The sequence below is a fragment of the Branchiostoma belcheri genome, unplaced genomic scaffold (genome assembly GCF_001625305.1).
Source record: "Branchiostoma belcheri isolate BF01 breed outbred unplaced genomic scaffold, Haploidv18h27 scaffold121, whole genome shotgun sequence".
Classification (NCBI taxonomy): Eukaryota; Metazoa; Chordata; class Leptocardii; order Amphioxiformes; family Branchiostomatidae; genus Branchiostoma; species Branchiostoma belcheri.
This window is the reverse complement of record NW_017802614.1, coordinates 426,083-449,764: the sequence shown is the minus strand read 5'-3', so window position 1 is coordinate 449,764 and position 23,682 is coordinate 426,083. Positions and strand designations below refer to the sequence as shown.

The 23,682-nt window shown below is 39.5% G+C and overlaps 3 protein-coding genes across 8 annotated transcripts in view; 2 read left to right on the top strand and 1 right to left on the bottom strand.

Moving 5' to 3' along the window:
- The window catches only part of LOC109463016 (microtubule-associated protein RP/EB family member 3-like), a 10,557-nt gene extending 1,984 nt beyond the window's left edge, over positions 1-8,573 (top strand). The window contains exons 2-8 of one of the 3 annotated variants that reach the window (XM_019759674.1): positions 547-677; positions 1,141-1,179; positions 2,662-2,768; positions 2,906-3,107; positions 4,872-4,984; positions 5,186-5,338; positions 6,273-8,573. In XM_019759674.1, coding sequence (XP_019615233.1) covers positions 554-677; positions 1,141-1,179; positions 2,662-2,768; positions 2,906-3,107; positions 4,872-4,984; positions 5,186-5,338; positions 6,273-6,335 — 801 coding nt within the window. In that variant the 5' untranslated portion in view covers positions 547-553 and the 3' untranslated portion in view covers positions 6,336-8,573. Of the gene's footprint in view, positions 1-546; positions 678-1,140; positions 1,180-2,661; positions 2,769-2,905; positions 3,135-4,871; positions 4,985-5,185; positions 5,339-6,272 lie in introns of those variants that run through there. The other 2 variants (XM_019759673.1, XM_019759672.1) reach the window with 2 other exon arrangements.
- A 250-nt stretch (positions 8,574-8,823) lies between these two features.
- Positions 8,824-22,639, bottom strand: LOC109463014 (von Willebrand factor A domain-containing protein 9-like). 4 transcript variants are annotated; one of them, XM_019759666.1, is made up of 9 exons: positions 22,564-22,599; positions 19,863-19,960; positions 17,679-18,039; positions 16,268-16,560; positions 13,357-13,592; positions 11,383-11,527; positions 10,630-10,882; positions 9,969-10,034; positions 8,824-9,558 (listed from the first exon to the last, which is right to left on the bottom strand). In XM_019759666.1, the coding sequence occupies exons 3-9, from the start codon at positions 18,003-18,005 to the stop codon at positions 9,328-9,330; spliced, it is 1,551 nt and encodes a 516-aa protein (XP_019615225.1). In that variant the 5' UTR covers positions 18,006-18,039; positions 19,863-19,960; positions 22,564-22,599; the 3' UTR covers positions 8,824-9,327. The 4 variants fall into 4 exon arrangements, with proteins under 4 accessions (XP_019615225.1, XP_019615224.1, XP_019615221.1 ...); XM_019759665.1 differs by lacking the exon at positions 19,863-19,960 and adding an exon at positions 18,610-18,689 and having other exon boundaries at positions 22,564-22,583; XM_019759662.1 differs by lacking the exon at positions 19,863-19,960 and having other exon boundaries at positions 22,564-22,639.
- Positions 22,640-22,918: 279 nt separating this feature from the next.
- The window catches only part of LOC109463013 (sodium/potassium/calcium exchanger 2-like), a 15,452-nt gene continuing 14,688 nt past the window's right edge, over positions 22,919-23,682 (top strand). Inside the window, 1 exon segment of the mRNA XM_019759661.1 lies at positions 22,919-23,161. The gene's annotated coding sequence lies outside the window, so the exon portion shown is untranslated.

The following is a 23,682-nucleotide window of genomic DNA, read 5'->3' as shown; positions in this document are numbered from 1 at the left end:
GGCCTAATCATATCCAAACTTTCTACTGACTATATTTATTCATATTCTCTAACTACAGTTCCACAACCTTTTACCTTCATCACTGAATTTCAGATTTTCTTAACTGTATCAGTGTATAATCCAAAAAGAAGTGATTTCATTGGTTTTTCCAACTTTCGGCTTCAAATTCTGTCAGTGCTGGCCCCCTCCCCTATGTGATGGGCTTCTATATTAACAATTTGCATTTCTGTGTTCAATACAATGTTTTCTCCTCAATACAGCACATGATTGACTTTTCCACTTATTGTAGAAAAAGACACATTTAAAAATTTTTGAAAAGTGCCACTGGGAATTTTCAAGTGAAGTAAAATTGTAGTATTATAGTCTGTCATTCTCCCTATAGAAAAGTGAAGTGGTAGAATTAGAAATATGATTACTACTAGTATACTCTTTCCAATCACACATCTTAATCATCAGAGATGACATGAGGTTCCTCAGTGGACATGTCTTTTCAAGCACTTAAGTCTTTGTAACTTATTGCCTTTTCTACTTTTTGTATGTGTCCAGCTCAAAGATGGCGGCCGTGAATGTGTATGCCACCAGCGCGACGTCAGACAACCTGAGCCGACATGAGATGATTGCACGGGTTAACGACTGCCTGCAGCTCAAATACACAAAAATTGAAGACCTTTGCACAGGTAGATCATTTGAAAATGACCATGTGATAATGAAGCAAAGTTCAAAGTATTACTATAGAGGATTGTTTGCCTGTTAATGTAACTTATAGACCATTGTCCTTACTATTATATAGTAGAGTTAGTTGTTTGACTGTTATAACTTATAGCCATGTCCCTTTGACAGAAAAAAATCATAACACAGAACTTCCTTCCACACCATCAGGATAAAGCCAATTGAAATTTGTCCTTCAAAATGCAAAATTACTACTAGCATTTCATAGGACTATCAGATCGTAATTTCTCCCAAGATTTCTTAATTAGAACACTTTGGCTCACAAAAGTTTAGAGCTGGAGAAAGCTTTGTGATACACCTTTCAGAATATGTCATGCATTGGATAATTTACTCTTTCTTTTTGTGCTATAGTATCAGAAATGTACTAAAAGTGTTGTTAACACAGTAATAACACTGTTGTCTCTACTACAGGTGCAGCATACTGCCAGTTTATGGACATGCTCTTTCCAGGTAACCTGATACATTCATTCAAATTCCCAGAACCTTTCGTGACCATTACTTATGACTGACTGGTGTACAGGGTTCTCACCAGGATTTTTTCACAGCGTAGGGGTCAGGTATAGAAGGGCAACTTTCTGCGGCGCGAGTCACGCACCGAGTCCCCAAAACATGGGCCTGATATTCTCCCCCCAAAATTTTGTAACTCATATTAACCACTTAAGACACTATTTATTGTTTATTGGGGTACAGATTTTGTTTTCCCTCTGTTATAGCTTAAGATTAATGAAGCTTCTGCCCCCAAAAAACACCCCTACGCTGGTTGAAACACAGCGTAGGAGGTCAAAATCACAGCGTAGGGGGCCCCTACGCTCAAACAGCCTAATGAGAACTATGGTGTAGCACCTAGTACTAGTAGTAGTGGTACACATCTGAAATGTTACGGTCAAATAACATCTTTCCATGGATAATTCCTTTGTCCTTAAAGTAATCAAAGCAAACACAACATTGAGTCCCAAATGAAAGGTAGCAAGAGAAAAGGGGAAGAAAAAGGACATAGCTAGACTGATATTATAATTTATAGAAAGATCTTCAGAAACATTTTTAGTATAAATGGCAAATAGGAGGCAGAGTAGAGAAGGAAGATGATTTTTATGAGATCAGGTCATAAATTTTCTCCTTGGCTACTGTTGTATGTTATGACTCAGTTATACATGCAGCTAGGAGAGATGACAAGGCTGTTGAATTTTTAATGTAGAACTTTACTTCCTGGGTGGTACCCATGGGACAAGAACTAACATTAGTGTGTCGTGTGAAGTTACAACGTGGTCGTTGTCACATGTATTGACTCTATTGAGTAAACAGTAATTTTTAGGTAGTACTGAGGTCATACAAGTTGCCCTCATTTGTGTTACTGTAGAGGAGTAATGAAGGCATTGAAGGGGTATCCAATGAAATTGCCATAAGCATCATTTTAGTGGGAGCCATTTTCCAAAAAAAAATGTGTGCTCTGAACTTCTTAGACCCCCCATTAGGATTGGAATGGGCAGTTCAGCTGGTTATTCCATCTAGTTTGTTTTCTACTAGTGAAGTCGCTAGGTGCTGGATATTACAGTCAGAGCTGTTTTTCAAATTCAGGTTATCCCACAATTCCAATTTACTGCCAAGCATCCCTTCAAATGGTGATAGGTTTATAAGAACTTTTCCTGCTACTTTTCTGGAAAATGATGTGTCATTTGTACCTAGGATGCACAATGTGTATAACACATTACTGCTGATGTACAGTACGAATGAGTCCAGTCCTAAATAGTTTCTATTTCACCTGGACCAATTTGATGTACTCCAGTACCTGTACTGTACATGTACATGATTTGTTGTTGCCATTTTATCTCAACCTGTTTGATGGTTACTTGAACTTACCTGTATGCATTTTACCCCGACTACCCAGTTTGATGGTTATCTGTAGGTAAGATTGTCATTTCCTTACTGTTCCAGCTTCACTTGTGATGAAGAAGGTGAAGTTTGTTGCCAAACTGGAACATGAGTACATCCAGAACTTCAAGCTCTTACAGGGAGCTTTCAAGAAAATGGGAGTGGACAAGGTATGCTGGCAATATGTATTGTGTCATGTGGTATGCTTAAACTTTTAAGATGTCGTAAAAGTGCTGTTCTTGTAGGGCTGAAAATATATTACTACCATGAAATAAAATTGAATGTATTGCTTCTTTTTCCTGGCAAGATTATTCCAGTGGACAAACTTGTGAAGGGGAGATTCCAGGACAACTTTGAGTTTGTGCAGTGGTTCAAGAAGTTCTTTGATGCCAACTACGGAGGGAAGGACTACGACCCCATCTACGCCAGAGAAGGAGCGGAGGTGGTAGGAAAGGACAACCCCGGTGCCAGAGTCAGCAAGCCTGCCAGGAAACCGGTGGGCGGAGCAGGTGGGCAGTCTCGCTTGGCTGCAGCAGGTGGGAAATCTGGGATGTCCTGTGGGGGGCACAGAGCTCAAGGTCACAGGGTCTGGTATGGAGGGTTTTTTTTAATGTGTTCGTCTGTTTGCTTGTGTGTCCGTATTTTTTTTTATACAGTCATTAAACTTTAAAGGGAGGAGGAAATGGTGTAACTGCAGACTGACAAGAAATTGAGACTGGTATGGAGCAAAGCCAAATGGGGGATTTGAAAATGGTTTGGAAGAAAAGAGGAGGAAACAAGATGCAGCAAAAGTAACACAATCTCCACATACACTACGTGCACGTGTAGACCATTACTAACCATATCCGGTGTATGTGTACGTGTACGTGTAGTGTACTGTTGATCTTGAGCTCTGTAAGGGGGAGGGAGCCATCCAGTGATCCCTCAATGGGCACCAATCATCATCGGCCCCCACTGTACGGACATCACCAAAAAAAACTCCCACCGAATCAACTCATCTTTTGATTCTCTTTTGAAATAGATGATTTCCCCTTTTTCAACCTTTGCCCATCTCTTAGGGAACAATGGAGACTTTCTGTCATTATTCGTCTGTCTTGTGTTCTTCCTGTTGTGTTTGAATCTGTTTTTAAACTCAAGTAGATTCAGCAAATTCTACCTGCAACACTTCATCATGAAGTTAGTCCTTTCAGCTCCAATCTGAATGTCTTTGATTTGCTCAAATACTCAACTGTAATTTCATTTAACATCTTCTGTGGTGCCATTATTTTGCCAGAGCTTCCGACCACAGAAATCTAGGTTAAACTGTTACCAGGTGAATGTGACTTTATCAGATAAAAACTTGCTGATTCTTCTTCGATCATTTGGTGACATTTTTATTGTGACTGTTTGGTGGTGTTTATCTGTTGCACACAAAAGTACATTAACATACTGCTTACATAAAGCTTTTCTCTCTCTTCATGAGACTAGATAACACTAGGTAAGAATACAACAGGTACTACGTAGGTAACTATCACTCAGCACGTTCAAACTAGCCTTTCTCAAACTCTCCTCTGCTACTCCTGAAGGAAGAAGACCGTATGTACAAGCAGGTGAGTATCCAGGTGTATTCTCTTCTGCCTCTCAGGTGCAAATGGCTCACTATTGTAGCAAATATCCATGTTGTCCATGGACATTGCTAGATATCTTTGGAATGCAGGATATTCTGACAGAAAGAACACCACTCATCACTGCCACAAAATCTCAGCCGAACTCATTGAATTTGGCACAATCTGAACAAAACAAGATGCTTTCTCATGGAAACAAAGCCAGTCCAAGTCACAGTTTTTGTGTGAGTTGGCTTCATTTTATGAACACCAGTGAAGGTACATTGTACATGTGAAAGTGAAGAGTCTGATGGTTTGTTTTTTTTCCATGAAGGTGACCTGGACTGCGATTGGTCAGCTAGATGCCTCAAAAATAAAGATTTATGATAAATCAATCCATTATCATTCAGTAATAGAGTCAGCTTGTTGTCACTAAATCTCTAGTTTTGTTGTCACACCTGTCTTGTTTTGTCTGTCTTTTTGTCACATCTTGTATCCTTTTGTAAATGTTGCCTTGCAAGTTGCAAAATCTGTCATACACTGCTGAATTTATCTTTGTTTCCTGTTACAAAGAAAAGATCTTTGACTTTTGGTAACTCTGAAGGATAAGGAACAGAAATGCTGGCATACCCATATACATGTAACGTTATGTCTATAAACTATCTCTTAACATGGCCCTTTCTCCTGTAGCACCTCGCACCAAGCCAGCACCTCGGCCAGCAATGCATAAATCCCCCCTACAGCACAGAATGGATGGAGGGGACAGAGCACAGGCTCAAGAAATTGCAGAGTTGAATCAACAGGTATGGCATTCAGTACTAGTGTACAACTACTAGTCTATTAAAGGTGCATGTCATAATATTATGAGGAAATTTTAAGTGGAAAATTGAGAATTGAAAAGAATGTAGACTACAGGTCGTATTGCTGACATAAGCAAAGTTACCATTGCTGGAACTGCACTGTTTAATTGTGTTAATCCCTGTACAATGTGTCTGATTCCTCAGCTGATGGAGATCAGGATGACAGTGGAAGGGCTGGAGAAGGAGAGGGATTTCTACTTTGGCAAGCTGCGCAAGATCGAGGTCCTCTGTCAGGAGAACGAGGGAGACAACCACCCCGCCCTTGGCCTAATCATGGACGAGCTGTACGCAACAGAGGTAAGAAGGGCGAGGCATACAAAACTATGTCATGGTGTGAAAGGCAGAATAAAAGTTCTAAACGGGAACTATGTGGCTCCAGAGGTCTTACTGGGGGATGACTGCGTGTGCAAGATGACGGTTAGCTTGAGCAGTGTTCGAAATACCTGCCTGCAGTCTGCAATCTGCAGATAGATTTTCAAGATTGCAGAAGAAAAAAATTATACAATCTGCAATTTTGCAGAAGGAAAATAGGCTCCAGATTCATTAGCTTTCAATTTAGCAAACTAAAACTTCCAGGCCCCAGGGACAGACTGTTCTGAAACAACAGGAGCTTCTTGACTAATTTGCATCATCCTTGTCTTGACTTGTCTAACTTTTGTTTCCTTTTGGACTTCCAAAAAATTGTCTTCACTAATTTTCATATCAATCCATAGTTCATGCTTATAAACCTGAAATTCTCCTGCAGTCTAGTAATGCTACTGTACAGATTTACAAAGCTATATATGATGTAAAAAGGAATTACTGTTTTGAGAAGGTTGTAGTATGGAGGCTTGTGTATTTTCAGAAAGGTTGTAATATGGAGGCTTGTGTATTTGCAGAAAGTATTTCCAAATTGCAGAACAAAATTTTGACTCTTCTGCAATATTGCAGAGTACTGAAAAAAAGTATTTCGACCACTGGCTTGAGGAATGAATCCTACTGCTAGTATATAATGTCATGACGTATCATTGCAGTATCTAGAGTATCATTGTCTACCTAGAGTTATTTTTCACTAAAACAGTAATTTTATGACATCAAGAAGACAGATCTAAGATATATTTGGTACAAAGTGATAATGGGAGTGTACAAATGTTAAAGCAGTAGAGTTTGTAAGCCTTTCGTTCCTTGATGTGTGGCTGAACATGGAGTTTGTACATATGCTTCATTTTGTGACAAATTGTGTTTTATACAGGATGGCTTTGCAGCACCTGATGATGATGGTATTGATGACCTTGGTCAAGACGATGAATATTGAAAACTGCCTTGGCTTTAAGCAGGACTTATAAACAACGCAGCGCCTTGCTTCTTCATGTGTGAGACTTTAAGCACTGTTTGTTGTCTTAAAGATACTGCCAGACTTGCCCTGAGTTTTGGTACATCTTTGTTTTCCATGTCTGTCTCTTCCACTGTCACCAGTTATTTTCTATGCAAAAATTTCAGTTCCTTTTAAACTGTTTTGAATGGTCACATAACATGTGCAGTCATGCTTTGCTCTAGTAACTAGTAGTATTTGAAACAAATAGTCACCAATTCTAGGGATACTTACTGGATTCACAACATTGAAGTTGCATGTTGTATCTGGTATGTTTTTCTTCAACTTTCAATGTTGGATGAGTTGTAAGTCTTGTATTGCATTCCACTCTGCCACCCCAAATGTCCTCAAAAACTGCTGGTCTCTGTCAGTCGTTTTGTCCCATTTTCTCAACTTTAAACTATTAAGTGTATCCATTACATACCCTTGTGCTACATTGGAATTACAGTTTAATGTATATCATCTATTTTGTATGGCAGCATCTTCACATGAAAGAGATGAAGATGTTGCCATATGAGCAGTATTTCAAATGTCTAGCTTCACTAGTACTTATTTCATAATATGATGTATCTGTACACCAATTCACATTTAACATAGATATCTTGGATGGAAAGCTTAAGTTTTCAAGGAAAATGAATGTTCACTCTGATCAAATTTTGAGCCATGTTTCTTGAACTTAAAGTTTCTAAAAAAAAAGAGGGCCATTCTTCTCAGAAAGATGTGCTAAGTTGAAGGGCTGTCACTTTGCCATGCCAGTAACTAACAGGCATGCTTTGTAAGAACAACGCAAGGAATATCTGTGCTTGTTTTTTTCTAGATATGAGTCTGAAGGACAATCAGTCCTATGCTTGTTGTTGTAGTGCACAATTATTGTTGATACTGGAAACTAGGTAGCATAGGGCGTCCTAGACCCTTAAATCTAAATTCTACCCAAGTTGAACATGTAAAAACTTTGCAATGAAGTCTGAAAGGCAACTTTGTTTCAATTTTACTAGAAGGCGCATTGATAGAGTCCTGTGTCACTATGAAACTGGTTCTTCAGAGTTGTATATTTGAAAATTGAGATGAGTCCATTGCCAAGGGAAGCATTGTGAAAAGTAGTTTTTTATTTTCTTTATAGAAGTGGAGGACAGGCCTTTCATTCTAAGCAAATTAAGGCCTTCACTTCAGCCCAATAGTATATTGGCTGCCTTCAAAGGTTAAAATCTAAGTTTGACGTCAGGCTTTAATATGGAAGTCTTAGTGAGAAATTTAGGACAGACTGCCTTGAGATATAAGCTGCATTAGTTGTAGACAGATGCTGTAACAACTGTGTAGTGATGACACATTCTTTTTGTAAATATTGTGCTCCTTCACCATATTAGCACATTCTTTGTATGTCATCAGATTCTGAATGTCAAAATGTGTGGAACTGTTGATTGAATTTTGAAACACATGTGCACACACATACACACACAGAGAGTAACATTTCTGTGTCTGTCCTCAATCTGTCTTGAAGAGTCTTAATGTGAGAATTCATCTTGCTTTTCGTCTTCCACTTGTGTTCTGTGAACAAGCTATGTATGTTCAAGATATCAAACAAATACTTTAGATAGGATTGATCATTGTAATTGGGACTGTTTGAATTATACATCATTGCTTGGTAATTTTGTACTGCCAATTTACCATATAGTAATGTGACAACATGACCCTATGTTGTGAGATCTTGATGGCTTTCAACTATACTGTATCAGTTTAATTTCAAAATACAGGGTCAGTTCAGACCTATAGATAGGGACATGCAAAAGCAGACAGTTCATTCTCAGTCTTAATGGATCCCAGTGCACATTGCACTGTTGAGAAATAATAATTCAGTGCAAAGTGGCAAATATAAATGCAACAACAAAAGTCCCCAAGTCCTTGCTCAAAGCATTTGCAAAACTGCCATGCATTCTGCCACCAGTACCTAATACTGTAACTACTATTGCCAACATGGAAGGCAGGAAAAAAACATGGATCAGCGATTGTGAACCACTTTACAGAATACAGTTCCTCTCTGGAGACATACATGTAGGTGTGGAATAAGACGTCTCCAAGGTAACATTGTTTCAGCAGGTGGGAAGTTTTGAAGATGAGAGCAATGGATGGACTATTCATGTACATGTACCTTTACCTTGGTTTGAAGTCAATAAATGCTATATATACACCTACATTTAAATGTTGTACTCAAACATGTTGTCTTTATTATATTCCATAGATGTATGAAGTAGAGCTGACTGTGGACGACAATCATATTTTAGGGGTGTTCAGGGGGCCTGCTCCCTTAGGGAAACATTTAGAAAGTCTAACCTTAGGGAAACATTTAGAAAGTCTAACCCATTGAAAGAGAAAATTTCAAAGGAGCATTTCAAACAAAAGAGACACAAGCTATCACATCATCTATAGACATCTATAATACATGTACTTGTAAGTTGTATGTGCAGCTTGGGTAGCAGCTGTTAATGTTGCTTTATTTTCTCAACTACATGCAACTGACAGCCACTTGTTACTGATTGCTTTCCCAATATTTACTTGTTCATTTGACAGAGGTACTACAAGTATGTGATCTGCTCAGTATACTCTGATAGGAGGCTGAGGTCCATGCCATGCAGTACTAACATGTTTTGGTAGGAGGCGTAATAACCTGTGTAGAGGTCCCAACCAAGTTTTTGACCAATGTATATCAGTGTAAGGATAAGAAGCATGTACTCTTACCAAACTGGCATGCGGGCTTACTGCAAACTGTTGTTTGTTGTTGCAAGTAACTTAAAAACACAGGTGCTTACAAATGTATCTAAACTGGGGATTCAAACATCAAGGGAAAATTAAGACCTTGTGACTAAATCACATGGAATGTACAAATGCAAGACCTAAAGCTATGACTATCAAAAGTAACAGTACAACAGACTGAGACCTGTCAGTCATTGTCTGATTTACTGAAATGTGTCTGCAGAGGTGCAATGTTGTCATCATAATCCTTGTTAATGGCCAGTCTCAGCTCCTTGGCTGCATGTGTCAGCTGCAGAGCTGCATCTGGGTGGGCTGTTCCAGGCAGTAGGGTGCACTCCCTCTCCAACATGGCCGACATGCCTTCCAACAGGTCCACAAACCCAAACGACAAGGCAGCTTTTCTTAACCTGTTTAGTTCCTATTAAAAAAAACATGAGAAAGCATAATATTACAGTTGTCTATATCTGGGTATGGTATGGGATGGAGGTGGTTATAATGATGGGTATAAATTTATGGGCTTTAGCATAAACATCAAAGGTCATTTATAAACTGTTCTTTTCAAAATCTATTACTAGTAGGTCTAATTTTTACCATCAAACATGCAGCAAATATTGTGCAACTGACAGTCAATTGTGGGCCAGAAGAAACCATATCATTTGCTACTAGTATACCCCCCAAAAGAATTCATCTGATGCTTGGCCTTCTTAAGAAAGTGAAAAACATATTGCAACATGTTTTAACATTTGATGAGCTTCAACAAAATATGTTATACTCAATTTCTACATCTGGTGTCCACATTATAAACTTTAAAACTAAGGCTGCTGATACCTTATAGAAAGTCTGCTGCTTGTCAGGAAGTTTTCTTGCATTCCTTAATATTTTCTGCACATCGGTCTGAAATGACAGCAAGGGAAAAGTTGCCGTAAGGCCATACCAATTTGATTTCTTGGTTAACGGATTTGTCTAGAAAAATAATGGAGCGGGCGGGCGAAAAAAAAATGAAAATAAAAAAAGGCCTAGGCATCCTATTATGGCCCAAATTGGTATGATAGGAGCCATGAAGTCAAAACACCAGGCTGGTTCAAAATTTAAACAATGAATTTTGAACTTTTAATGATACCATTGCATTGAAAGATGGAATAACTGTAACAACTAGTATGAAAAGGACTGTTTTCAACTGTTCAGGACAAAATATGAGCATTCTGCAGTTGATTCTGAATTTTTATTTTTATTTGCAAATCAGAAAAAAATGAAGCGGGCGAATCCGTTAACCAAGAAATTAAATTGGTGTGGCCTAAGCGTATTTGATGTCCCATCTCAGTCTCATGTCCAAAGTACAAAGTAAAATGAAAAACTTCAACATTTTTCCTCCTATTGCATCAAAGCAGTGGTGGCCTGCATCATTGACAGATGGGAGCGGCAACAATGATAATGATTGCATCATATTCATTAAAGCAAAAGTGGAAACAATGCATGTTACTGTAGTTACCTGTAGCCCACTGGGTTTGATCCAAACGGTGGTGTTCTGTGCGTAGCTGCGCTTGTCTGCATGGCGTACAGGATAGGGACTCGTGGTGTCGTCTTCCCCATAAGGATTGTGTGGGCTGGAGGCCACCGGGCCGAGCTGACTGATCTTCCCCAGCCACGACACGGCATCTTCCCCCGGCTCCAGCACAGACAGCATCAGGTTGGACTTCTTCTTACTGTCTGCCCAGGAGTACAGGAACCCGTACCAGCTCTCACTGAGCAGGACATCGGGAGGACAGGGAGGGGAAAATTGTAAGTAAATCAGTTTCATAACAAAAAATGCAAGGTTTGAGGATGGGTGACTTCTTTTCCTACATTTTTCAAACCAAGAATGTTGACATATGGTTATTTATTGGAACACAAATCTCTGATTTTTTCAGACAACAGATTCAATTTATGCCATAGACTTTGTGTGATTGGTACATGACTGATTAAGAGGTGTAACTACATAACTATATTTTCATTATGAGACTTTTGCTTGAAATATGACTTTTGTCAACAAGAGCCCTTTTAACAGTTTTCTCAGCTTGACATGCTACTTTATCTCCTTATAATATTAGAAAGAGCATAAAATCTGAGGTTGAGCTGCCCAAAGTGTAGTGACCACATATTAATCACCCTAAAGGTAACGCTATATTACCAATCAAGTACAGCTGCAGTATGTTTGCCAAATAAATATCACAAGTCCTACAAAAATAGATTTCAAACAGCTTACCCAAGTTGGACAAGGGCAACCATACTCTCCACTTTCAAACTGCCATGAAGGAGGACACAGAAAGATGGAGCCTTCCCATCATGCTCTGCAGTATCCCCATCTCCCTCGGCTGAAGCTCCGCCCCCTCCTTCTGACACGTCTTTCTCTGTGAGAACATGTGTAATGTGGGACTGTACATGACATGGACATTACAGAGGCACAGAATTGCATCTGTGTACACCTTCATTCTTCAATAGTTGAAATGGACTAAATGGTTAACAAAATCAAATTTTGCTGGTAAACAGTAGTTGAGACTCGGATGTAGAAAGGTAAAATTAGCCCCCAATTCAGCCTACAGAGAGACAACTTCTTAAACATACAAAGCAAACAAGAGTTCCACGATCTCATACCTTCGCCAAAAGATGTTAACCCTTGCGGGTGACGAATTCTACAATTTTAATAATTGATTTTGTAAATAAGAGCCTCATTTGCATGGATTATATCAGTTGATTATATTCTCCACCCAATGACAGCCTTCTCATAACAAAAAGGCTATTATAGCACTTCCTCATAAATTATGCAAATGAGGTCATGATTTGAATAAATTATGTTTATTAATGTTCACCTTCACTTAACTTCCAAATGTGGCAAGTATGAAATTCGGGGTGCAGCAGTTACAACTATGGAATTATAAGAATTTGCCATTAATTATGCAAATTAGGTCCTCATTTACATAATCTATATCCTCAGATGTTTTTCTCGTTCTCAAGTAGATGTCACAACTGTTTCATAGTTCTATTATCGAACAAATCAGATTTATAGAATTTCCTCATTAATTATGCAAATTAGCTCCTGATTTGCATAATTGCCATCTGATTATGTCAAGCATCACTTCAACTACCTACATACCAAAAATCATGACAATACGTCAACCGGTTCTTGAGTTATCGTCCTTCAAATTTTTTTCAACAAATGCTCCTGCAGTTCCAGAACAAGGCGCTAGGGGACCCAAACTCATGTCAGTTCTTCCCTATCCCAAGAGCTATCTACCAACCAAAATTCGTGACCCTAGCATGTCCAGAACATGAGATATCAAAACCGGAAGTTCAGCTGCAGTACCTAGGAAAGCCGCCAGGGGGCCCAAAATCTAATCATTTCTAGGTCTCATGAAGTCCTACCCACCTACCAAGTTTCATTCCAATCCATCCACTGCTTCTCGAGTTATCTTGCTAAACCACACACACACACACAATCAAACACACACACACACAATACAACACACACACACACACACACACACACACACACAGACAAACGCTACTGAAAACATAACCTTCTTGGCGAAGGTAAAAAAGGTGAATAAGACATGCTTCAAGTATTTAGAGTGCTCTTAACTACAAATGGAAAAGCAACTGTCTGTACAATGAAGAGGAAGACATGAGGGTGGCTGCATACTGAGGACTGTATAGAACAACAATAGAATTTTACGTACTACGCTGATTACTGCTAAGTGCTGACCTCTACTCCAAACTGCATGAAGGAGAGTAATCCTATGATTACCATGTAGCTGTCTCCCATCCATTCCACTGGAGATTTCCCAGCTTATATAACGTTAATGCATTCAACACATTAACCAAACCCATCTCATGCTAATCTTCTCTCCTTTCATCTGACACTGATGAATAGTAATTGTAGCATCCCAAACCTGAGGCATAGGAGGTAGTCTTTAGATGATGCCTGGGGTAGAGACTGTCATTATGTCAATTTGAAATATAACTGCATCATACTAGAGTGATGACAAAATGCCAGTTTGATGTAAATTTTTGATGGACCAATCATACTGTTTTGTAACACACAGCAATGGGCTAATAGCTCCAGCCTGATATGGAATAGTCTCCATATTCAGTGGGCTTAGTAATATTGTATGAATAAAGATGCATCTTCTGAGGGTATATCGCTACCCAGCACACGAGGGCTACATTATGGCACATATACCTGTTTTTGTAGGCTTTGGCAGAACAAGGTGCCTGGATATCACTGCAGGACTGGCGATGTCCTTAGAGTCCAAGAACCCAAGAATCTCCATCTCCTGCGATGGTTCTCGCACCACGGGACCGGAGTCATACGTTTTCTTGAAGGTCTCCACAACAGGCACGGCCTGGACCTCCGAGCTCATGTGGCCGCACTTCAACGTCCATGTCACGGACGGGAACTGGGTCTCAGCTAGTTTGCTGTAGTGTACATGTAGGCAAAGAGTAACAATCAAGTACCTGTCTTGATCACTATTCTGTAATTTTCATGAAATGAACACTTACCATGATACAATTTATGTACCAGCAATGTTAAATACATGTATGCTGTAATGTAAAAGTCCTAAACTATTACATGTAGATGCATTACCACACTTTGCAGAGAGATACTGAGTTTACTTCTTCTTTGTCTTTACCTGTGCAGCATACCTATACCATTTTTTTTAACTTACTAGAATTTCCAATTCTGCATTTTTTCTACAACCAATCCTGACTCTGCAGATTGTAGTGTACTTAACAACCCACTAGATCCTCTACACTTTGCCAACTACAGGGTTACATGATGACGTCAGGTAAATCCAAGACTTCATCCTGGTCTCAGGCCTACTTATACATCTCCTTCCATTAGTCGGAGAGGGTCAAATATAAAGAAGAATAATCTGCCGGCCTGGAGCAGGGGGCAGACTAGTGTGGCATCAGATTGCTGCCAAATCGTGCTGTTCATGCATAAGCTTTACAAATCAGGAGGGTTCTGAAATGCAACAAATTTGAAGCTAGAATTATGACATAGATGGCTCTGGAAACCTTAGTACTTATTGTATATTTCAGAGGTAAAAGTATTTAGAGAGCCTTCCTGTCACGAGAAGGTTACCCTTGGCAGAGATAAGCAACTATCTGTGCCCAAAAGGCACCAAGCTGGCCACCATTGCTTTTTATGTCTTTTTACTACAGCACTGCATGAATCCTTTAATAAGAGGCAAAATCATTAATTGTAAATTGATGATTTTGCCTCTTCTTAAAATTGTCTTACTAGATATTCAAACATAAGTTACATCATGAGTCCTTCTGTGTTTATTATATTTGAGTGTTCTTCCATGTACACAATAGTGCTTGTTTATATATATTTCATCATTCAACTTAAAGATGTCTCCCCTAAAATGACTACACCTGTTAATATGCAAATCATACAATAATTTTAATAGCTCCTATCCAGCCAAGGTTGCTAGGTACGGTGTATTCATAACTGTCAGTCCTATGTCGTGGCCCTATGTCAGTCCTAGAATTCAGATCAATAACAGCGTCATTAGGTGTCTCAGATGCACAAAATGTGCCGAGTCATATACATGTAATACATGTACATGTACATGTACATGTACATGTACATGTACATGTACATACTATGTACATGAATGTACATGTATGTGTGCTGGCACATGGCAGTACATGTGCATAGTTTATGCAAAGAATTTCAATATTAGACCGGAAGGACCAAAGCCCTATGGGTACACCATTCAATGAATTAAATGAACATGAAAAGGTCCGGACACAAAAGCATGGGATATTGGATATCATGTCCTTGAATAAATAAAAAAGCCACACGCCAGTGTTTGGCCTTGCAGGAACTGAAGAAGTTGCTGACACCACAACAATTAAATTTCTTGGTTGTCTGAAATAAATCCGTACAAATCATATCTTTTTAATGAAAAAAAGATCAAATGTACAAGCAAGAAGGTTAAATAAAAGATTTTAAACCTCCTTGGTACAAGTAGGTCATCGCCACATAAAATTTTGTTTGTTATCCATTTTCCAAAGGAATGATCATCCTGTTACAATAGATTAAAGATGACACAAAATTTTCTTTGATAAAAATAGAGACTTAATTAATCATTTATACAATTCATACATGCGTCATCCATTATAATGATAATACCTTGAGAAAGGACGATGCACTATTGTTATATGGTTATATAAGTGGTAATGACGTATTTGATCTAATCTTCTACTGTCTAGACCACAGGTGGTCAGTAATGAGTTAAGAATATGGCTAATTCATCAGCACACCCTTTTTCTGTCTCTTTCCTTATCTTGCAGTAGTTAGGGGCAGATTTCACCATTTTAGTAAAGATCCCATTCCCCAGACATTCCTGTCCGCTCTTCCTTCTCAATTTGAAGAGAAACATAATCTGTAAGATCCCCTCATTGCACACTGTAATCACTGGTACCCCTTTGTTCCTCAGCACCAGCAGCCAAGATAAAGAGCAGGATTAGGAGTTATGTAGTTGTGCAGTTCTCACAGGGTCTTTAAGCCAACATAAACACAGAGAGACAGTTTCCTAATAATTGGAATGGTTAAAGTATTTTTCTAGGATAGAAACAGCTAATGTATGGATAATACATGTATAAGATAATAATAGAATCCTGTCACTGCTTGGGGGTAATTTTATGCATTCATTTTCCTCTAAAGTGGGCTACAAGTCACAGTAGAAATCTTCTCCCACACAAACGATTCCACAACTGCATACCATACTAATCCTTTGTCTGATGCTTCAGACATATCCAACAAAGTTTCGGTTCATTTAAATGCTGTTATGGCATTGAGGGGCTTTTTTTAGTTCTCTACTGTGAGAACTCTGAGAACTCCACAACTACAAAACTCCTAATCCTGCATGCTGTGTTATACAATTTCTCACTGTAAGGGGCTGAAGGGCATCTACTAGGGTCCTGCTTAGTTGGACCAAGGAATTTAAACCTCCTTGGTTGGACGGGCTGATAAAATGCATAATTTTAATCAGGCTATAGTATGTAATGCCAATGACACCTTATTGTACTTATAACTAGCAGGGTGGAAGACGTGCACTATCAGCTACTTTACTTACCTGAAAAGAGCTTGACAGGTTGTCATGTTGAGTTCCCCCTCTGGCAGGTATACCCCCCCTGCACCCCCATTGATGTCCACCAGCCTCTGTAACTGCCCCAACACCCCCTGCACCTCAGGGGGGGTGGCCAGGCACACCAGGTGAAGTTTGGATGGGAAGGGGAAGGGGAGTGGGAACTCCTCCCCCTCTGTAGGCAGGTCATCATGGTGCTGCTGGGAGCTGTAGAATCTCTCCAAGGACTCCTTCAGCGACCCCTTCCCTACCCCTGGACTCCCATCAGTCACCAGGACAACCTGGGGAACACAGAGGAGGGGAGGAACCTGTTAGCCTGGTGCCATCCTCCTAACATTGTGGCCAGGGACATTAGGAGCCAGCAGAAACTACTGAAGATGGCAACCAGGCTAAGAACCTGTTTGGATCATGGAGCAACTTCTTTCTCAACAACTCAAATGATAAGACTTCACCCGGCCCCCTCATGCATTTGTGTTCCAAAAATTAACAGTTTGACTGCTAGTAACAAGAACTAGCTTACAGATATCTGCCACCTTCAAGACAGACAATGGATTATGCTATAATAATATGCATGATTCCATCAGGGTAGATTGTAGCTGCAAAATATTGTTACCTATGAGAAGTTCTAGTGCAATAATAGTAATACACCTGTAAAGTTTAAGTTGGATTTTTAAGCTCAGACAAACATACATATCAAACACTTGGCTTTAATTCTTTCAACTCTGAGGGAAAGTCACAAAGGGATTACAATACTCAAGGACTGAAAAAATCTTGTATCTTTAAAATTGATGAGGAATAAAAGTTCTATTCCCTGAGGCTGCCTTACACAAAAGCCTTGTGTGCAGACAAATGATCATCAATGAATAAGTAATGATTTCTAAAGCACAACCTTCGTGCGCTCTTAACAATGGGGAATACTGTTTCAATCAGCTGACATACAATACCATTTGTCGCCGTGAGGTCGTCTCCTAAAAGGAAAAAAGGACGACTGGAGACTTGGTACTGGTATACTGACTGCTTGGTATTGATTGGGGCTTGGATTTCAAAGGTGAAGGACGAGCTACATGTAGAAGGAGATGTGTTGTACACCTGTTATCAATAAGCTCCATGCTAGTATCTTGAGATGAAAGATAGCATTTTGACAAGAATATATTGTTCATAGTACATGGTATATATATGATGCATCCATAATGATCGTACTTTCAGAGCACATTTTCCTATAGATAGAGAACAGCTCCTTTGGTCCATCTTGCTGATTCAGAGGCTTTTACTACTGCACATGACTTATACATAATCTTTAGCGATAAGATGACGTCATTAATGGCCTTGACTGGGACAGTGTGCATTATTTAGAAAGGACTTTACAGATGGTGCACTCATGAGGCATTGTTGTGCTCACCTGACAGGGCAGGCCCACTCCCCACTCGTCCATCACTATTTGACTGACACCTGCCAGTCCTGTCTCGATACAAGTCTTGTCGTAGTCGTCCATCCTGTTCAGCCCCTCCTTAAGCTCCTTGTAGTCCCTGGTGAACGGCACGACCAGCTCCCAGAGGGAGGAGAAGGCCACCAGGGCCGTGAACTCCAGCCGGTTGTGTGCTGCCAGGTAGTCCAGCAGGGTGCTGACCCCCTGGATGGCCAGGTGTTTCCGCTGGAAGTCATTGTCTCCAGACACGATGGGTCGAGTCATGGACAGGGACAGGTCCAGCAAGATGACCGTCGGCATGCTGCAGGACTCTCTCTCACAACCTCATCAAGATCTGTGGGGAAACAAAAAAAAATGATCACGGTACATGGTAAAAAATGAGTTCCTCAAATGAAGACTATATCAATTTTGTTTTAAGGAAGAAACCAATTGTTTGATAGGCCAATTTCCTTTTTTCTAATCCTCAAGCTCAATTGCAAGAAAAGCAAATAATGGTACACACATTCCCTCAACATTCTTCACTATTTTGCATTGCACTACTAGTACTACCAGAGCTAGCCACATGTACTTGAAAAAAGCATCTTCATGTTCCACCTCAATAAATGATGACTGCTTTATTTCAGGTAATCCTGCTCCTATTATGTTCTGACAGCTGTGCCTGTCAAGATCAGTGCCTATCTTTCTGGGAATTGCTTCATCAGGTTGATAGGTCATGCAGTAGGATGGGAATTCTTCTTACACAAATAAGGTTTCCTACATCGATGATGGTCAGACATCCAGGTAGAACATTACGAACATTTCCGAGTTACTGACGTCAAGATAGTAGATGCTATCTGAAATGTCTGACTCTTCAGAGAATCTATCCAGGTGCTTGATTTAGTTTGTATTACATAAGGTTTCTTACATTTTGACCATGGGAGCCAATGTGCTGCTTTCATCACAGTCTCTATTCTCCTAGTGCCTATCTTTGTATGCCAACATTTTCTGAAAATGGTCATCAAACAGGTGAGATGGGCCAGAGTGCTAATCATATCCATTACAGACAAGATAAATCAGTTCACGCCTCAGTCATGTAACAACTGACATTCAAATAACCTTCTGTATATATCAACTATTCATGTAACACAGGCTGAGCCCAACATAAATCTAATCCACTGTTGCAGGTTGTATAATGGAGGTCAATGTACTATACCAGTTGTGGTTAGAAATTCATTTATTTTCGCGGGGACTCAATTTTGTGGTTAATGGTGAAGGGAGGTTTTTGCCATGTGTTTTAAGTCTGTGGTTGAAACAATACTGTAATACAGTAAAATGCAAGTTCCAAGCATCTTGAATTTCCAGTGGAGAACTCACCACAATTATGAAACCGCCAGAAATATTTTGAGGTTTACAGTATTGTGTCTAGAAATTGCTAAGCTTAAAAACCTAATCTTCTATAATCTTTTCTTCTCAGTAAAGAGACACTTTGTAGGTCACCTGCCATAGAGTTAATGGCACCAGTTCATAGCCCTGCCTGCACCCATGTGCCAGTTCTCCAACAATTAGCAATCAAAATGGTATCCATATTGTGGTATAGCATAGGTATAGCACATTTTCCTCACAGTCACAGGTCACAGTCTAAATTTAGATGTTTTATATAATTCTTCAAAACGGTTAATAAGTTTCCAACTCCCTCATTTTTCAATCATTTAATACTGGGTTTTTACTTCGTAAACCTTGATCTATTAAATCAAAGAGACAAAAAATTAGGCCTTCAACTGAAATTACCATTATTTGACTATAATATCTGGTAATTAAGTAATTTAGGCATATTCACAAGACATTCAGCAGAGCTTTGTCAGGGCTCTAATTTCTTTCTACATGTTATCATCATAACACTTTTGATTGGTCCTAACACCACGTAATGACTGGCAGGTGCAGTACAAGAAAATGAAATATGTCAAGATTGTCCTGCCTGGGCAAAACGAAACAAAAAAAGCATGCATGAGCTAGTCAGAGTGAGGCACAGGTGCGATGGTAAAAGCCATCACTGGCATGTGTTTTACTACTAAGGGATTGTCACATACATACATGTAACATCTCCCAGTTGGACATCAGAGAGCATTAAGAAACACTGAAGGTCATCTATTTATTGCCTTGCCTGCACACATGGTTTACCTCTAGGGATGTCACATAATGTCTTCTCCCAGATGAACATCAGAGGACATTAAGAGACAGTCACACTGAAGATGAAAGTAACTCTCATCATATGGAAGCTACAGGCCAAAGAAAAAAATGGTACTGGCACTACAATTAGCAGGACTGGAATGTATACTACATAGTACATATACTAGTACTATATACACATACATATAGTGTGGGATTGATTTTAAATAATGCTAAATTCTAAGTAACTGGTTTCAGCTTATGTTCTAGGACAAAACATTTTATTGTAAGTGTATTAATACATGTAACATTGAAGTTAGTACCTATACATGTGAATTTTCTGTCAGTTATTATCCTGACCTAATTAGTACACGAGTTGACTACTAAAGGAAATTGAGCATCCTTCCTTGCAATTAAATCTAAATATCAATCCAATACAGTCACCAAGTGATGATGATTAAGTTTCCGAGTGAAGTGACAGATAAGTAGGCTGGCAGGATACTTGTTATTATGGTTGCCAACAAAACAGGAACAAAACAGTAACCCTATGGCAGGATGCCCACGCACTAATGCCGTACCAAGAAGCAGCTGTCTTTGGCATTTCAATCATATCATGAATGGTTATGGTACATGTATACTATTTTCTTATTATTTCTACCATGAATAGTGATATATTTTCAATTCCAATTTTACGTCTCATTCCAATAGTCAAAATTTTGAATGGTAAATACCCCATATATAACATTAGCTCTGTCTGGTGTTTTACTATAATTTATGCCTATATTGCTTATTGTAAGACCGACAAAATACCTACAGGATTGCTTATCAATCATCAGAATTTAGTACCATAATCAGAAACATGTACAGGATCAACCAAAATCAGTGATATTAGAATACTGACCAAAATTGCTAAATTGGCTGAATATAGGACATCTCTTGGGGAGGGATACATGTTACTTACCGGTAGATCCTACAAATACATGTACAGTTTCCCGCAGAGGTTAGTTGGCCAGGGACATATTGACTGGCCCTTGCAGACTAATGTTATATGAAGGGTAGAATTTCATAGAAAGCCAGGTTCTTTGATGTCTACTAATGGGCTTTTGTTAGAGCAGTTATGCAGGCTGAGAAAATAGATGAAGAGAGACAGATATAGAAGAATTGCCTAAAAAACATCAGAAACCTAAAAATAGTAACATACTGGTACACTCAGTCCTTACTTATCACTAATAAGGTAATTAGAAAATGCAATTCTAGTTTTCAAATAAAAGATTGTTATGAAAGGACACACTGCAGTGACCTATTATATAAATGAGCAGTGATATATTCTGTTTTTGTACAGCAGACCAAATAATTGGACACTCACAGGTTGAACCTGCCAAGAGGTAGCCTACTGAGTGTAGTACTGACAATAGTTTGTGCTTATAAACCTGCATTTCTCCTCTGGTCTCCCAGTCACTGACGAAATGTCTGATCGTCTCCAAAATCATATCCAGTTGCTTGAGTAACTGCTTTTTGGTATACGGGCATTCTTTTTCACCGTATGTAGGTTTCTCGAACACCAATGCCCGAGTTCTACTAGTTCAGAAGTATCTCAACATATACACATAGAATCTCCAGGACACTCCGTCTCGCTTTGTGAGAGGAGTAAAGGAGGAGTGTACATTCGGGCCAACCGTCCAACACTGAACAGGGGGCGACACAATTTACTCAGTGTTGGCGAGAACATTTAGCCCTTTTTATTATAGCTAGATAAGTTGATCATCTTCTCTACACAAGTATGAAAGTTTTATAACGAAGATGATTATTCTAGCATTTTCTCATTTAATTTAAATATGAAAATGAGGCCTTAATTTGCTGATTTGCAATAATGGTTCATGTCTGAAGATATTCACCTTTAAGTAACTTCCAAAGTTACAAATACTACATCCTGTTGTTAACCACTAAGTATATGGTACTATGATTATAGTATTCTCTCATTAATTATGCAATGATGTTTTCATTTGCATAGTTGATACCTATGTTTCTCTCTTTTTCAGTTGCTATAGTTTGGAAATCCTATAATTGAAGCAGTTTTATGACATGTCCCTGCCAATTATACAAATTAGCTCCTGATTTTTGCATGATCTGCATCTAACAATGTCAATTATCACTTGCTAATATGCTATCTACATGTACATAAATAATGTACTAAAAGCGTAGCACTAGGGAGCCCAAACCTACACCATTTCTTCATTCGTTCATGAGCTCAAGAGCTATCTACTTTTAAAAAGCCCATGTCATGTCCAAAACACAAGCTACTAGTAACGTTTCATGTATTAAAAAAGTCATGCTGCAGTACCTTGGAAAGCTGCGAGGAGTCCCACAATCCAGTCATTTTAATCTAATCAATTTACCAACTCCTACCAACACACCAAGGAGGTACCAAGTTCTTGTGACTCGAGTTATACTTTTCACGCACAGGGACGACACACATAACTTTGACTTGACATACATTGTAAACACGCACACACACACCACAGAGCTAGAGACACACTCACACACAACAGTTCCCAAACACATGTCACGTAAGAAACTTTACTGAGACCCAAACCCAAAACAGCAGACATCACAACATACCTCCCTCATCTCTCTAGGAAATATCACAAAATAAGGGCAATTGACATCCTAGAAATTAGCGAAAATCACGTAAAACAGTATGCTTTTCCCATACCTTTTCAAAATTTTCCCCCTTCCTTGCGGGTCAAAAGCCAGAGGTCAGCTTTGCGTGACCCATAATTCTATATCCATCCGCTTCATTCATTCTTACAAGTCTCAGAATTATCAATTAACGGATATGACACGAATTCATATCCCCAAACAATATTCTGTAATATCACGATCTTGCTTTCAATACACTGTAATATTTTTACAGATGTCTAATTCTCTTAAAGTTGTGCTGAACTATGTTACGTCCGCGGCGGTGTACAGATTGTGAGGCGGTCAGACTAATAGACGTGGTGAAGGGGGAGGACAGAAGACAGACTATGGGAAACAAGAAGGTAAGGCACCACTTTTGGCACCATATCACGACTTATCAAACAAAAATAAGCGTTATATAGTCTATGGGGAGAAATGTGAAAGCTATACATGTAAGTTTGTAGGAGTTTAGTGGCGGAAACGTGCGTGCTGCACCCCTGGACGTCATTGCGTGTTTGGACTGTTGATGTCACGACTGCTCGTCACGATATTACTTCCATAGTGACAGCTCCATCATTGGGACGCTCTGTCGGGCCGGTGGGTGTGTGCTGCGCCAGCGTCTGGGCTGAGAGGTTAGCACGACAGGCTGCCAATCTTCCTCGTTCTTATCCTGCATACGGCTCCGCGTAGATAGACTTGGGCTGAGGCGCACAAATTATTTGGGGCCAGGTTCGGTCGAGTGTGTGGGTGCGTGCGTGTGTGCTATAATGAACAATGCGACCACCTGTCGTTTGTTTTTCCTTGTTTGCTTTCCTAAGAATGCTTGTCACAGTTTGAGTGCATACGTGATAATTGATGCGTGGTGGTGTAAGTGCCCTGCGCCCATAGCGTATAGCATGATTCACACAGGTTTGGGGTTTTAATTGATGTTCCCTTGGGTTAAGAATATAGCCGGTAGATACTAATTAGGCTCAAGTTTCCCGACTTCCCAGTGTTTTGAGAGAAGCGGTGTGTATTTGTTCACGCATGCAGAGGAATTTGTGTTCTTATCTACGGAGATTAACTGCCTGGCGAATAAGACATGGGTTTAGCTTGCTGTCCTCCCGATTCCAGTGTTAAAGTTCATCTTGTTTTCGTGTATTTCCTGTTGTAC

Coding starts and splice junctions, on each gene's coding strand:
- LOC109463014 (XM_019759662.1), bottom strand. CDS start 18,005: ATGCCGACGGTCATCTTGCTGGACCTGTCCCTGTCCATGACTCGACCC. Junction 16,561..17,678: donor GAGTGGGCCTGCCCTGTCAG/GTGAGCACAACA, acceptor TGTGTTCCCCAG/GTTGTCCTGGTGACTGATGG. Junction 10,035..10,629: donor TCAAACCCAGTGGGCTACAG/GTAACTACAGTA, acceptor CTGTCATTTCAG/ACCGATGTGCAGAAAATATT.